The 13,307-nt window shown below is 46.7% G+C and overlaps 1 protein-coding gene across 3 annotated transcripts in view; it reads left to right on the forward strand.

The window, feature by feature from the left end:
• Nucleotides 1–13,307, forward strand: part of TBX5 (T-box transcription factor 5) — a 99,097-nt gene that overhangs the window by 43,423 nt on the left and 42,367 nt on the right. The window contains exons 1-2 of one of the 3 annotated variants that reach the window (XM_081175289.1): nucleotides 2,115–2,273; nucleotides 10,640–10,818. In XM_081175289.1, the coding sequence (XP_081031415.1) occupies nucleotides 10,672–10,818 (147 nt within the window). In that variant the 5' untranslated portion in view covers nucleotides 2,115–2,273; nucleotides 10,640–10,671. Of the gene's footprint in view, nucleotides 1–2,114; nucleotides 2,274–5,686; nucleotides 6,291–10,639; nucleotides 10,819–13,307 lie in introns of those variants that run through there. The other 2 variants (XM_081175288.1, XM_081175290.1) reach the window with 2 other exon arrangements.

Raw genomic sequence — 13,307 nt, forward strand, 5'->3', positions numbered from 1 at the left:
GGATCGAGCTGAGTGCTTATTGAGCTGTTTAGCTAGGAGACCAGCCATCCACATATATTATCTAGTGTAGGTTTGCTTTAAATGCTTTCGAGGGTTGCAATAAGAAACTCCCTTGTTTCGGGAGAATTCCTCAGAAGCAAGCCACACAGAGTTCATCGAGGCTTAGTTCTGTTTGTGTTACGGATCCCAGCCATAGTTCTATGGATATTTGCCTGGGCAAATATGGCAATTTAATCAAAACTCACTTATATTAGATTTCTATTAAAGAACCCCAACTTTACCAAATGATGTTCTGCCTACTTTACCAAATGAACACAGAGGGCCCTCTCCGTTCAATGCTTTGCAACATGGAAAGCAGTAAAACATTTTCTTTATTTTCAGCCATAAGAAACTGGGGGGTTCTCTTTGGAATCAGGTGGGGGAAACGTTGGACACGATCTAGGTCCATTAAAAGGAGCAAAGAAACACACAAACACACACAAATCGTCAGCCTAGAATATAAAAGGTTGGCCTATCACATATGCAAGAGGAGGGGACCGGTCCCTAATTACAGGGATGACTTTGTTTTGAGAGTTACGCAGGCCTCCAATTCTTAAAGGGCCCGCAGGAATATTTCTTTTTTAAAACACCCACCCACACCCACATCCTTATGAGTCAATTATCAACGGGATGGAATAGGAAGACAAGCATCCTTTGAAGCGAGGACACGCAGAGAGGAGACGGATTGCTCTCAGTCGCTCCTTGCGGCCGTTTTGTTTGGGGGGGGGCTCTTCACCTGATGCCCATCTGCAACTCTGAGGTGCTTCGCTCCCTCCGCCTGCCGCTTCCCCCCCCCAACTCCCCACCCCCAGCAGACTGGTACTCAGGCCCCTCTGATGGGCCTTGTCTCAAATCCTCAGCGGAAACCTCTGACTGAATCCAGCCGGCCAACAGAGGACATCAGCACCTCAAAGCCGGTCTGGAAATGGGGATCCCTCAAGGGTCCGACTTGGGGTCCGGGACTAAGGGAGAGACTTCTTCCCACCCTACCCCGCTCTTACCTCCTAGCTAGATCCTGAAGCGGAATCTTCCAGTCTTCCCGGTGGACCTGGGTTCATCTCGTATTTTATTTTAGTCCCCGGCAACCATTTCTTGCCTCTCCCCAGCGCCCCCGCCCCCAGTCTCAATTCCTGCTGGGGAAGGCATCGCATTTCTAGCAAGCTGTGCTCGCAAAGGGCGAACGATTGCCAAGGCCAGCTTGCGAAATATCTGCAAGAGAGGGGTTACAAAAATGTAGATGATAAAAAAAGCAAAACGAAACAAAAATATTCCCCAGTCTCCGGTGACAGTAAATTTGGGGACTGGTGACCAGGAAAGAAAGGAGGCTATAAGGTCAGTATTCTTGCTCCCCAGCCCCGGAGAGATCAAAGTGCCTGCGATGTCAGGTCTACCCAAATATCGCTGTGTGTGTGTGTGTGTGTGTGTGTGTGTGTGTGAGAGAGAGAGAGAGAGAGAGAGAGAGAGAGAGAGAGAGAGAGAGAGAAAGAGAGAGATGGGCTCCTGAGATCGGATCTGCCCAGATCGCCTTTGCAAGATGCAGCTCTCCACGCTCCCTATAATATATAGAAACAGGACAAGCCATGCAGACACATCATGCGGTTTAATTCCACCACAAGTGCGGTCTAGCGATACGGCCAGTTGGCCCTCCATCTAGTCCACGAGGATCTGGGTTTTCAGTCCTCCATATCTCCCCCCACCTTTTCTGCCCGCTTAGCACGCCCCCTCCTCCTTCCAAAAGGGCTACATTCCTCCCAATTGCAACCAGCACCCCCCCCTCCAGGAAAAAAAATCCAGAAGACGAAGAAGAAGAAGAGGGGGAAACTGACTGATGGGGATTTAAAGCAGAAGAACACAAATTAACCTTCCATTACTGCTGCGCTCAAGCATGACAAAGGGGCCGGTTGCGTGCGCGGTGACGTCTCCGTGTCCTATAGGTGCAGGCGCTGGTGAGATAGGAGCGATCGCCTCGAACCCGCTTTATTTTATTGGAGTATGGCTGGTAATAAACAGTAATATTTAATTTGTCAGAGGCCACAAATCGCTCGCGAGGCTGGGCAAGACTGTCTCTCTCCTTGACAAGATCCTGGAAGGGCGCTACCTCCGCAGGAGATCCCCCACGAATCTTTTTGGTCTTGTTTGAACCTGGAGCAGCAAGGACAGAAATCGTCGTGGTCGTTTGCGGCGTCTTCAGCTCTGCTTCGGAGCCCTTGCATAGCTAGTTTGGGTTTCATAAGGTGAGAGATGGTCCTTTTAGCAGAGTTTGGGGGGGGGGATCGGTCTCTTCTATGCAGCAATGGTGAATTTATTGTGTGTGTGTGTGTGTGTGTGTGTGTGTGTGTGTGTGTGTGAGAGAGAGAGAGAGAGAGAGAGAGAGAGAGAGAGAGAGAGAGAGAGAGGAGAGAACATTGTATTGCTACTATTTTCAGAATGTCCGGTGGTTGATGTTGGGACTGACCTGTGCCAAATGATGAACGGTCCGAATCCGGTCCGAATTGTAGCGCCCTGGATTCCCATGGATTGCAGTGGGGGCGAGATTTAAGCACGTGGTTTTGCCTCCCTGTCGCTATAGATGTCCCGAAACATCCTTCTCAGCGCCTCGATCCTGCCTATCGATTTTAAATATATACATATATAGATATTGTTTATTGATTTTAAAGATGGTCGTGCTTATAGATGTGTTGCATAGAGTCTAGTTTTGAGAAAGGAGCTCATAGCTGGAGTCTCTGGAAGCAGCCTTTGGACTTGAAGTAGGTTTCAGCCGGGCCGAATAGAGCTCAGGAAGGCAGGCCGTTTGCTTACGCGTTTCAACTCGTGATATTTTACTCAGTGTGCGTGCGTGTGCACCTCTATACCCATAATACACGTTCTCTGTTTGGGCTGTGATTTGGGTTGTCCTTGTTGAACGACAGCTTCTGGCCTCTGTTCTTCGTGGAACTTCGTGCACACAATCGCCCGTGGTTTAAGTTATTTTTCCAGCTGCGGGGCTATCTGCAAGATTTGTAGGGTTTGGTGAAAGTTTGGAAGATATAAGCAAATCTCAGAAAGAGCCTGCTCTTTCAAAACTGAAGGAGGTTTGAAACAGAGGCGCGCATACAAACGCACACCCGCACACCAACATACTAAAAATCCAAGGCATTTTGTATATTGAAAATGTGCTGTGGAAACAATACAGTAATTGATCATCTCTATCATCTATCTATCTATCTATCTATCTATCTATCTATCTATCATCATCTATATCTATCTATCTATCTATCATCTATCTATCTATTCATATATCTCTCCGGATATTTTTCATGAACAGAGAGGAAAGAAAGTTGGAGGCTGATTTAGTTTCTGCATCAAGCTCTAACTCGATAGGCGAAAATTCATTCCTCCAGAGTAATTCTGCAGCGAGCGGGGAAATAAAATCCCACTGATTTTCACCCGGATGTAATTAAAATACAGTTTACATAGAATCCATGGAATTTACCCCGGACAAAACGTTGCCTGGAGTTGGGCCAAATGTTCGGGCGGTTTCTAAAATGTGCAATACATATACCAGTTTAGGATTCTCTATCTAAGCTGTTGTTGCTGTTCTTGTGTATTATACAAACCAACACAATATTAAGGTGGAGTTGTGGATTGTATACACACACATACGATCAATACACAATCATTTTTGTATACATATATACGCAAAACGTGAGTATTAAAAGCACGAACTCTATTATCAAGGGTACTAGTCTATAACGATACCAATCTATAATGCATGATACACGAACGTATACGCACACTTTGCAACATAATGAATGTTAATCCATGTGGTTCACGTATAACATATTAGAAGGTGAGCTGAGAAACGCATGGCAAAGTCTCTGTTTATGTGCCCGCAGAATAAAAACAAGAAGTGTGTATATTACATGCCTTACTCTCATGCTCAGGGTTTTTATTTTGCAAGGCATTATGTGGGTGCAGTATCCTGCAGCCCACGTTGCTTTTCCAAGGGATTACGAATGGGAAAGATTTGCAATCGGGTGCTAGCAAACTCCACAGAATTCCTCGCCCCTCGAGGCTTGACTGATCTCCACTTTCAGCCCCCCCCAGCCCCCGCTTTTACCTCCAGCTCGAAAAGCGATCCAAGCAGATCGTGCCTTATTGGACGAGATGAACTTTCCAGCGCGAATGTTGAATTGCAGCGAGGCTTACAGCGCAATCCTATGCCTGCTTCCTCAGAAGTAAGCCCCACTGACTCCAACGGGCCTTTCGCTGGCCTTGCCTAATCGTGCAACCCTGTAATGTTTACTCGGCAGGAAGCTCCACTTTGTTCCCTGAAGTTGACTTCTTCCTAGGTGCGTGGCAACCTAATCCCCAATTTATCGGGGGAGAGAAAGTCCAGCGGTCTGCAAATGGGGCACTCTTTGAGTTGGAGAGGCGCTGAAGCTCTCGGTAACCTCCAAATTCCATTTTAGAGAACGACATGGAATCATGCAAGAAAGCGGAGGCAGAGCTCAAAGAGTGCTAAATAAAGATCCTTTATACCAAACTATTTTTTTTTTAAAAAAAATAGTAATAAAAAATGACCACACGTGGCTATTATCAACCTGGTACTCTTCAGATTCCAGAAAGAGCCAGGGAGGCTGTTTATCCTCGCTTTGACCTATTCAACTTTACCCTCAAAAATAATACATTTGAAAGAAAAAGAAAAGAAAGTTAAGATACAGAGAAGAGAAAGACAGATTACAAAAAACCACATCCTCAGCTCTCTTGACGGGTTGATTATTTTTGGTAAAGCCGGTTCTTGGAGCTTGTATATGTATATAGTCTCTCTCTCTCTTTCTGTCGTGTGTGTGTGTGTGTGTCCTATACATTCTTTATTTCTTTAGAAAAAGAGGGTGAGATTATTCGTAGGGAGGTGGAGGTCCTTAAAAAAAATAAACCTGTGCAGTGAAAATAATCATTGTTAGTAACAAGGAGATGACAATCAGATCAGATGTATTTATTTACACGGTGGTAGGACCCATGGCAAAATACATATGGAGGAGCAGATCCTCAAATAACCTGGGAGATCTCTCACACAGTACAACATGACAGTGGTCTTATTTCTCTCCCCATAAGAACAACCCGAAAACTACCGCCGTGTGATTTGGTTTACAAAGACAGCACCGCTTCCCTTTGAACAGATGCCTTTTTGTTTTTATTTTAAGAAATGATCTCCTCAGATATAATGCACGAGAGAAGTCAGGCTGGTTTGGAGACTAGAAGCCGAGGGGGAATGGTTTGTATTAGGTGTGGGTTTTTGTTCCTTTTTTTAAAAAAAGCCAACGGCTTTTCTTTTCTTTTCGAGGAAGAAAAAGGGGGAGGAAAGAGAGAAAGAGGATTTCTGAAGCTTTGAATTTTTCTTTCTGCTTAAGAAAGATGGATAGAAAGGAGGGAGGGGAGAGGGAGGAGGGGGGAGGAGGAGGAGGCGAAGTGGGGAGGGAATCCAGAGAGATCCCTCCGACTGTCTTTGTGAGATTATTTTTTTTTTCCTGTGGCCTGGGAGGGAAAATCAGGCTGGGAAAAAAGGAGAGGAAGAAGGGAGAGGGTAGGATAGGATAGGAGAAGGGGGGGGGGAGAGAGCGAGAGAGCGCCAGCCTCCCGTTGCACCAGCGCAGCTGGTTGGCCAGAGCGAGCTGGGCGCTCGCTCGAGACGCTGCGCTCCCTTCGCCTCAACGCACTTGGTTGGAGACGCGCAGGGCTCCGTCTTCCTCAGCCGAGCTCGCTCTTTCCTGGCCTTAAAAAAGCGAACCTGCTCTTTAGGGGCTTCCTCCGCCATCGCTCCTACCCCGAACTTTCCCCTCCCAGCTCTCTTTCCGGGAATCTGTAAGCGTCCAGGGAGAGGACGGGGTTCTCAGCTGCGTGGAAGAGGAGGCGAGGACCCTTCTCATTCCTGAAGGCATCGCCTGGAGGGACTCGCTCCTCTGCGCGCTACCAGGAGTTGTGTCCGGGAGGCAGAGAAGGGACTGGACGGGTTTTCTTTCTTTGAGGGGAGGGGGAGAAGTAGGGGAAGGGGCCTTTCCTTCCCCCCCCCGCTTCGTCCTCTCTCGCCCTTCACATCATTTCATTGATGCTGTCTTGAGGAAAGCCTCGGTTTTTATTGCACTTGGAGCGGCGAGAATACAGCAAGGAGATGGCAATGGTGGCGGCGGCGGCGGCGGCAATGCTGCGTCCAGGCTGACGGCTTTGTGAGTGAGATGCGGTGACTGCCCGGATCCGGGCAAAGCTAGAAGGTAACGAGGGCTGTTCTCGCGCTCCGGATGCGCGATCGTGGGGGGTGGGGGCGCCCGAGGCTCAGAGGGGAAATTCGGACCTCTGGGTGTGTGGGTGACATACACACACGCACACACTGAGAGAGGGGGGGGGGAGAGGGAGAGAGAGAGAAGCGAGCCAGAAAACAAGGCCCCAGCAAGACAGCTGGGAGATGGTGTTTTGCTTTGAGGGGAGAGATCTTCCAGTTAGTCCCTCGATCTTGCAGAGGGGGTGGCGATCCAGTTTGCAGGCACCTTGGGGTGTGTGTGTGTGTGTGTGTGTGTGTGGAGCGGTGCACCCCCCCTTTTCCATTTCATTCCTTCCCCGAAGCGCCTGGCCGAGCAGTTGCGGTTCCCTGCTCGGCTCGAGCTGGCTGGCTGCATTTTTCATCCAGCCGCGGCCTGGTTCTGTCAAGGCGGATTGCCTCTCTGCAACTCTCGCAGGGAGAAGCAAGAGGGTCTCATTCATATTTCTCTCCCCCCCCCCGGTCTCTCTCTACCCGCCCGCCCCCGCCCCCCGCACCGCCAGCCTTCTTGGCCCAACTCTTCCACGAGAAAACCTTCTGTGCCGATTCCGAGAGCGATTTAAGGTTAGGAGAGGCGTTCCTCTCGCGCTTGTTTTGTTCACACACGCCTGATACGTTGCCACGTTTGTCTCTCCCAGTGCCCGGAGCTGGAAGGGGGATTTTAGAGGAAATTACAAGAAAATGAACAGGCAGTGATCTTGAGTCATTTGGCACCCTCCTCTCTGAGTCTAGAAATCTCTGAGGACCCTTCCTCTAATCTAGCCTCAGGCCAGCAGTTCAGTGAATTCAGCCTGACCTTGCTTTCTACCTCTGAATCACTTGCCTCCCGCTAACCTCACTTGGAACTTTAGCGTTTCCAAGGTGAGGTAGAGCAGCGCCTGTTTCTCTAGAGCTGGGGCGCGAGCACGTCCCTTGTAATGATTCCTGTCGTCCAATTTTACCGTTGTTTATTCGGAAGTAAACCCCATAGACTTCCATGACTTTAACTCACAAAACAGCCTGCCTAGGTTCAGCGTTTTGAAACTGGATGGTGTTGTTGTTTTTCCTATAAATCCCCCGCGAATTTAAAGCTATTTTCACACTGGGGCTAAATTCTCCTTTAAAGAAATTTTCTTAAATGCTGGTGAAAGGAGCTGATATATTAATTATTTTTATTAATTAAAAACGAACACAAAACGCTCGTTCTGGTTTCTCTACAATTCGCGGGCTTTGTTTTGTTAAAGATGTAGGCGCGGGGAAACAGGGCAGTTGAATTATTTTAAATAGCCAGTCTATGCTGTAATATTCTGGAAACTAGATTCAAAATATGAAATTTTTCCCCTTTATTTCTTTAAAACTAGAATGCTCTGCTCCCTTGAGTTGTGCTAGCATCCCAACTTGAACTAATAGGAAATATTTCCCGTACATTTCAATTATTTTTCTTCTTCAAGCGGCTGTATTTTTAAAAGGCAGCAAACCCTTTTGATTTCGGTGGACATTTCTTAGAAAAATGTACTAAAGATTTAACTGAGGAGGGAAAAGCAGCAATGAAAAGTTAGGGGCCTATAGGTTCTAATCACTGATTCATTAGAAGACAAGTCGCTTTGTGTTTCAGTTAGGTTTACTTCTAAGTAAGTAAGTGGGATCCGGACTGCAATTCTAGATACATGCTTAGCTGGGAGTAAGTTCTATTGAATTTAGTGGGGCTTGCTTTGGAGTAGAGATTTTTGTAGAGACCAGCTTGCACTGAGAGTCTTCCATTTCATTCCCTGGAAGGAAGCGCCAAGGAAATATCTTCCAAGTAAAATACATATATTAGGGTGTTGGTATGAGAAACTGATTTTTGATTTGCTGGAATTTCCTTCCTTCGTTATTTCTTACTGAACTTTAGGAGATGGCCTTTTTAAAAACAAAACAAAACAAAACAAAAACACGAACATTTCTCATGACCAAAGCCGGAGGTGCATTTAATAAATGAGAATATATATGAAAATTATATAATTTCTGCTAAAAGTAAAGACAAGGCCTTGTCGTCGTCGTCATCATCATCATCATCATCATCATCATTATCATCATCATCAAGTAATGGCCATTTTCTTCGTAGCTTGCTATAGAGCAAATTGTACAGCCTCTAATTTTCTCATTTTATCAGAGGAAATATAGCCCTTTTCTTAGGGGGCAAAAAAGAAAGTCCACATTATTCTGTTCACATGGGTCCAGTCTTCGGCTCTTTTTAAACCTGCGAAGTATGTCGGGTTTTCACGAGGGATCTCTCCCCCTCCCCCCAATATACCAGCATATTCAGGTGTAGATACGTACTGCTTTGTTTGGACGCAGAAATGAAAAATCATTGGGGGGGGGTATGGATCGGTAATTGGCCTCTGCTGGAAAAGTGATTCCCACTTTGGCGGTGCTGGGGAGGGGGGGCGCGCGCGCTATTTTAGCAAGGAAATCTTGCCTGGGCCTTTTCGACATGAAATATTTCTGGCCCTTTTCTATATGAAATTGACAAACGCCTTCCATTGCTACGCTTCCTCCGCGACTCGACGTCTAAGGTCAATACCACTTTTTCTGTTGACCTCGCTGTCTCTGTGTGTACATAGATGTGTGCGCACGAATCTTTCTCTTTGTTTTACGCACGGGTATATATACATATTCTTGCTTTATGAGTACATGCAGAATATACATGCATATACACGGAAGATGCATATGCGTGCATATCCATGCTTGCACGTGTACATGTGTAATATTTTGGTTACTGTAGAATCTGTGTGTGTACCCAGATGTATGTATGCATATGTATGCCTCTCTGTGTGCATATATTGGTGTACATATAGAATATGTGTACGTGTCAGTACACTTATGCTTGCGTGTGTGCATGCATATTTTGTGTATGTAAAGAATATGTATTTGTGTGCTAATTAACACACGTGCACACATATGTGCTTCTGCACATATGACGCATGTGTGAAGAGGAGATTAGCAGACGCACTGACCCAACTAAACAAGTAGCGCAAGAATGTGTTGCAGTCTTGGACATCCTTACATGCCTTAAGCCCCACAGACTTCCCGGGTCTAGCAACCCAGCAGCCTGAACCTGTGCAAATTTATTCAGAAATAAATCACATTCACTGGAAGGGGTCTCACTCCCCAGTAAGTGTCCACGGGGTTATTGCAACCAAGGAAAGTTGTAAGAAAGCTTCATTGATCCAATATGCACACCCAATATACACAAGGGCTTGTACACATAGGCACAGAATGCGATTGCGGTTGTGATGACTCACAGCTCCATTAGCGTATGTACAACATTGTTCCCGGCACCTCACAGCTACGGGGAACAACGCTGAACTTACCCTTTTCTTGAATCTTCTGGAACTTATTTTAAAAACGAAAAACTGAGTCAAGAATTTGTAAGAACCTAGTTAAATCTGATATTGCAAGTTCACTTTATTTCAGGTAGTTTGTAAGTTTTCATGGCACTTTGTAAGTAATTGTCTCTTTCCCACATATTTGATAAATGGTGTAAAATTATTTTTGAACAACTGTGTGAACATTTGTCACCAATGTGCTGTATTAACGGCACAGGTTGCTTTTTTCTACCATTAGCGAATGTGGCATTTTACCTCGTATCATATAAGTTTTAAAAGTGTTTGTGTGTTGGGATGGCCCATGCACGGGAGATTTACGCACAGCACAGACACATTTCTGTCTATCTGTAAGACTGGGAACCTGTCGATGTGAAAAGAAGGGAGACAGCAGGGATCCCGAAACAAGCCTCTCTTCTGGGGCCTGGTCTTTGAAGCGGGGGCAGGCGTAGGCCTTTGAGGAACGCGGGTATAACTGGCCTTGAATTGGCAGCCGTGGCTCTCTCGGCCTACCCGCCCATCATTCCGTCTCCCTCGCTCCAGGGCAGGGCCGGATTTAGGTTTGATGAGGCCCTAAGCTACTGAAGGCAATAGGGCCCTTTATATGTCCAGCTGTCCTTTGTCAACAACAAATTGTCGCCGTTTTTTGGTGTTGAATATATGCTATATGGTAATTTATGGACCTAATAGGTATCTAAAGCCTTTCGCACATAACAAAATATGTATTTTATCGAAGTGCATCCAGGTTTTTTCCCCTTTAAATTTTTTGGGGGCCCCAAGAGAGTGGGGCCCTAAGCTATAGTTTAGCTTATAAATCCAGCACTGTTGCAGTGGCAAAGAGGGGACGCGACCGTGGGTCTCTTCACCTTCTCTCCACCATCGCCAAGACTCACCACTCTCCTCTCTCTCTCTCTCTCTCTCTCTCTCTCTCTCTCTCTCTCTCTCTCTCTCCGTTGTACAGGAGTGGGGCGGGGGGGCTCAGCAGTCTAGAACATGGCGGATGCCGAAGAAGGCTTCGGGCTCCCAGCCACGCCGGTCGACTCAGACACGAAGGAGCTAGCGAGCGACGGGAAGCCGGAGAGTCAGCTGGGCGCCAGCAGCAAACAACCTTCCTCGCCCCAGGCCGCCTTCACCCAACAGGTAAGCCGCCGCACTGGGCAGAAATGGGGGGAGACAGGGGGTGGGAATGCTAGGGGAAAGTGGGAACTAATGAGAGACAATCCCATTACGCCTCCTCTGTTCTTTTAATTCATAATAATAATGGGTTGTGTATCCAAGGACAGTCCTACTCAGAGTAAGCCCATTAAAATCAGTAAATATGACGGGGGGGGTCACTTCATTAGGTCTTCTTTGAGTAGGGCTAAGGTTTGATGAATGATAATAACAGGTTAGGTTGCAGTCGTAACCCCACTTACCTGGGAGTAGGCCCCATTTAATTCAAATGAGTTACTTCTGAGTAGACGTGGTTAAAACTGCGCTGAAAGGTAGTTTCATTTCATTTATTTATTCTTCACTGTAAATCCTACCTGTAAGGTTACAGTTGGAGAAAGAGAATACAATGGAATAAGACAAATATAAACACCTCCACCCCAAAAATCACGTGCAATGAAATATATATATATATTTGGAGAGATGGAGTCTGGAATGCGCTGATTCTGCTATGCAGAAAGGCGGGCACGGCTATTGACTGAGGGAGACCGTCCTTCGCAAGCAGGAAAATTTGGGCGTACCGTTAAAGGACAGGGAAAATATTCGTATTTGTAATATCCATTCGGATTCATTTCCTGGCTCCCGCCTCAAATACAGTTTGTAGCAGACCTGGTTATGTAAGTCAGCCGCGCAGTCCGCGTCAATCGATCCCAGAATAAACTGCCATCGCCAGATTTTTGCTCACAACCACAATAACTAAGGTCGCTTTGGATAGATTGCGCCGGCAGTAAAATGCAAATACATACGCAGGAGCGCCGCGTCCCACTCTCTCCTCGCTGCGAGGGCGGCGTAAAGGTCGCAGAAAAGGAAGTCGAAAGGGAACTGGGAACGAACCCGGCTTAAATGATCGTGAGGACGTTCCCCGAGATATACGTGTGTGGCGCTCGCACCGGCGAGAGCCGCACGCGAATAAAGAATTAGGTACATTTATTTGCACCCAAACATCAGAGGTTGGAAGGAGAGATGTTTAGAAAATAAAAAAAATTAAAAGTTCGCGTGTGTAGGGAGTGCCTGAGCGTGCAATACATTTACGACTGCGAGGTTTCCAGCCTTGATCCTTCGGGCTGGGTCTTTCTCTCGTCGTCCCAACATCTGGTTTCTCGAAACCGATCCTCCCTCTCCCTCCAGCCCATTACTGCTTATATATGTGCAGTATGCTCTTGGCTTGGCCAGGAGGACTTGAAATCTACCCTTGCTACGGCTGCTTCTAGCGAGTTGCTTCGCTGCCGTTTGTGAGGGGAGCGAGTCTTTGCTTTAGGATCTTAAAAAAAGCACACGCATCCGGATCACGACGCAGAAGCGACCCCCGCGAAATGGGGTGTGCTCTTTTATCTATATTTAGGTTATTTTGTTTTTTAAAAAACGATTTCTCTTTTAGGCATCACAAAACTGGGAAATCAGCATGGCTGCCTCATTCTCATTCTCTCCCTTCCACGTTATACATTTTAAAGCATGCCCCTCCGCTCCCAAAGGGAATTGTAGTTCACCCCAAAGGGAATTGTAGTTCACTCACTCGCAGACCTACAGGTCTCGGAACCCACAACAAACTACAGCTCCCAGGATCCTTTGGAGGGGAGTGTGCTTTAAATGTACAGTGGCCTAATCTCTTAGGTCAAAGCAAGCCTCGTTAAGTACCATGGATGGCGCCCACCCCATTCCTACCGTGTTCAGTAGGGCTTACTCGTAGGTAAATGCGCGTATGCGGAGTCCCCGTGTTTACAAGTTACTGGCCAGTTTTTAAACACAAAAATTATGGGAGGGAAGGAGACTGGAAAGATTTCTGTGTAAACGGCATTGAGAACTTTTGCTGTTGGAAAAGTTCTGTATAGCACTGTATAAACATATTCCAAATAAAGAAATGACCCCGGTCGAGGTTTTAGGTACTTTAAAGGAGCGATCCTATCAGGAGTTCGGTGGGGCTTACTCGAGATCAAGTGGGTGTAGGATTGCAACCTTTCTCAAGCGTTCGCCTCCTCGAACTAGTTTGGACTTACTTCTGAATAAATATGCGTAGGATCGCATCGTCGAGCTCTCCCGGCTTGTGATAGGGAATAAGCCAACGTTCCATTTGTCGAAACGATCCATCAGCACAAAGCTGATGCGCAGCACGGCTGCAACGGTCCAATCGATTAATCAACTAAAGTGTAGGTTGATTAATCTGCTATTAATCGGCCTGGTCAAATTTTGAACGGTGGGCTTGAGAGCTAAGGGGAACCCTATCCCCTTCTCTCTTTTTTGGGAGGTCCAGTGTGCCAGGGAAACAAGGCTGATGGGCGGGGAATACACTCTTGCAGGGCAATGCATGCAGGCACGCTCAGAAGTAAATCCCATTGATTCCAATGGGCCTCATAGGATTGCAGTTTTCGAGTTGAACTTTTGCTTCCTAAATGTTACATTTAACCCCCACCTTCGGTAATCCC

Source organism: Podarcis bocagei (genome assembly GCF_964188305.1).
Source record: "Podarcis bocagei genome assembly, chromosome: 16".
NCBI lineage: Eukaryota > Metazoa > Chordata > Lepidosauria > Squamata > Lacertidae > Podarcis > Podarcis bocagei.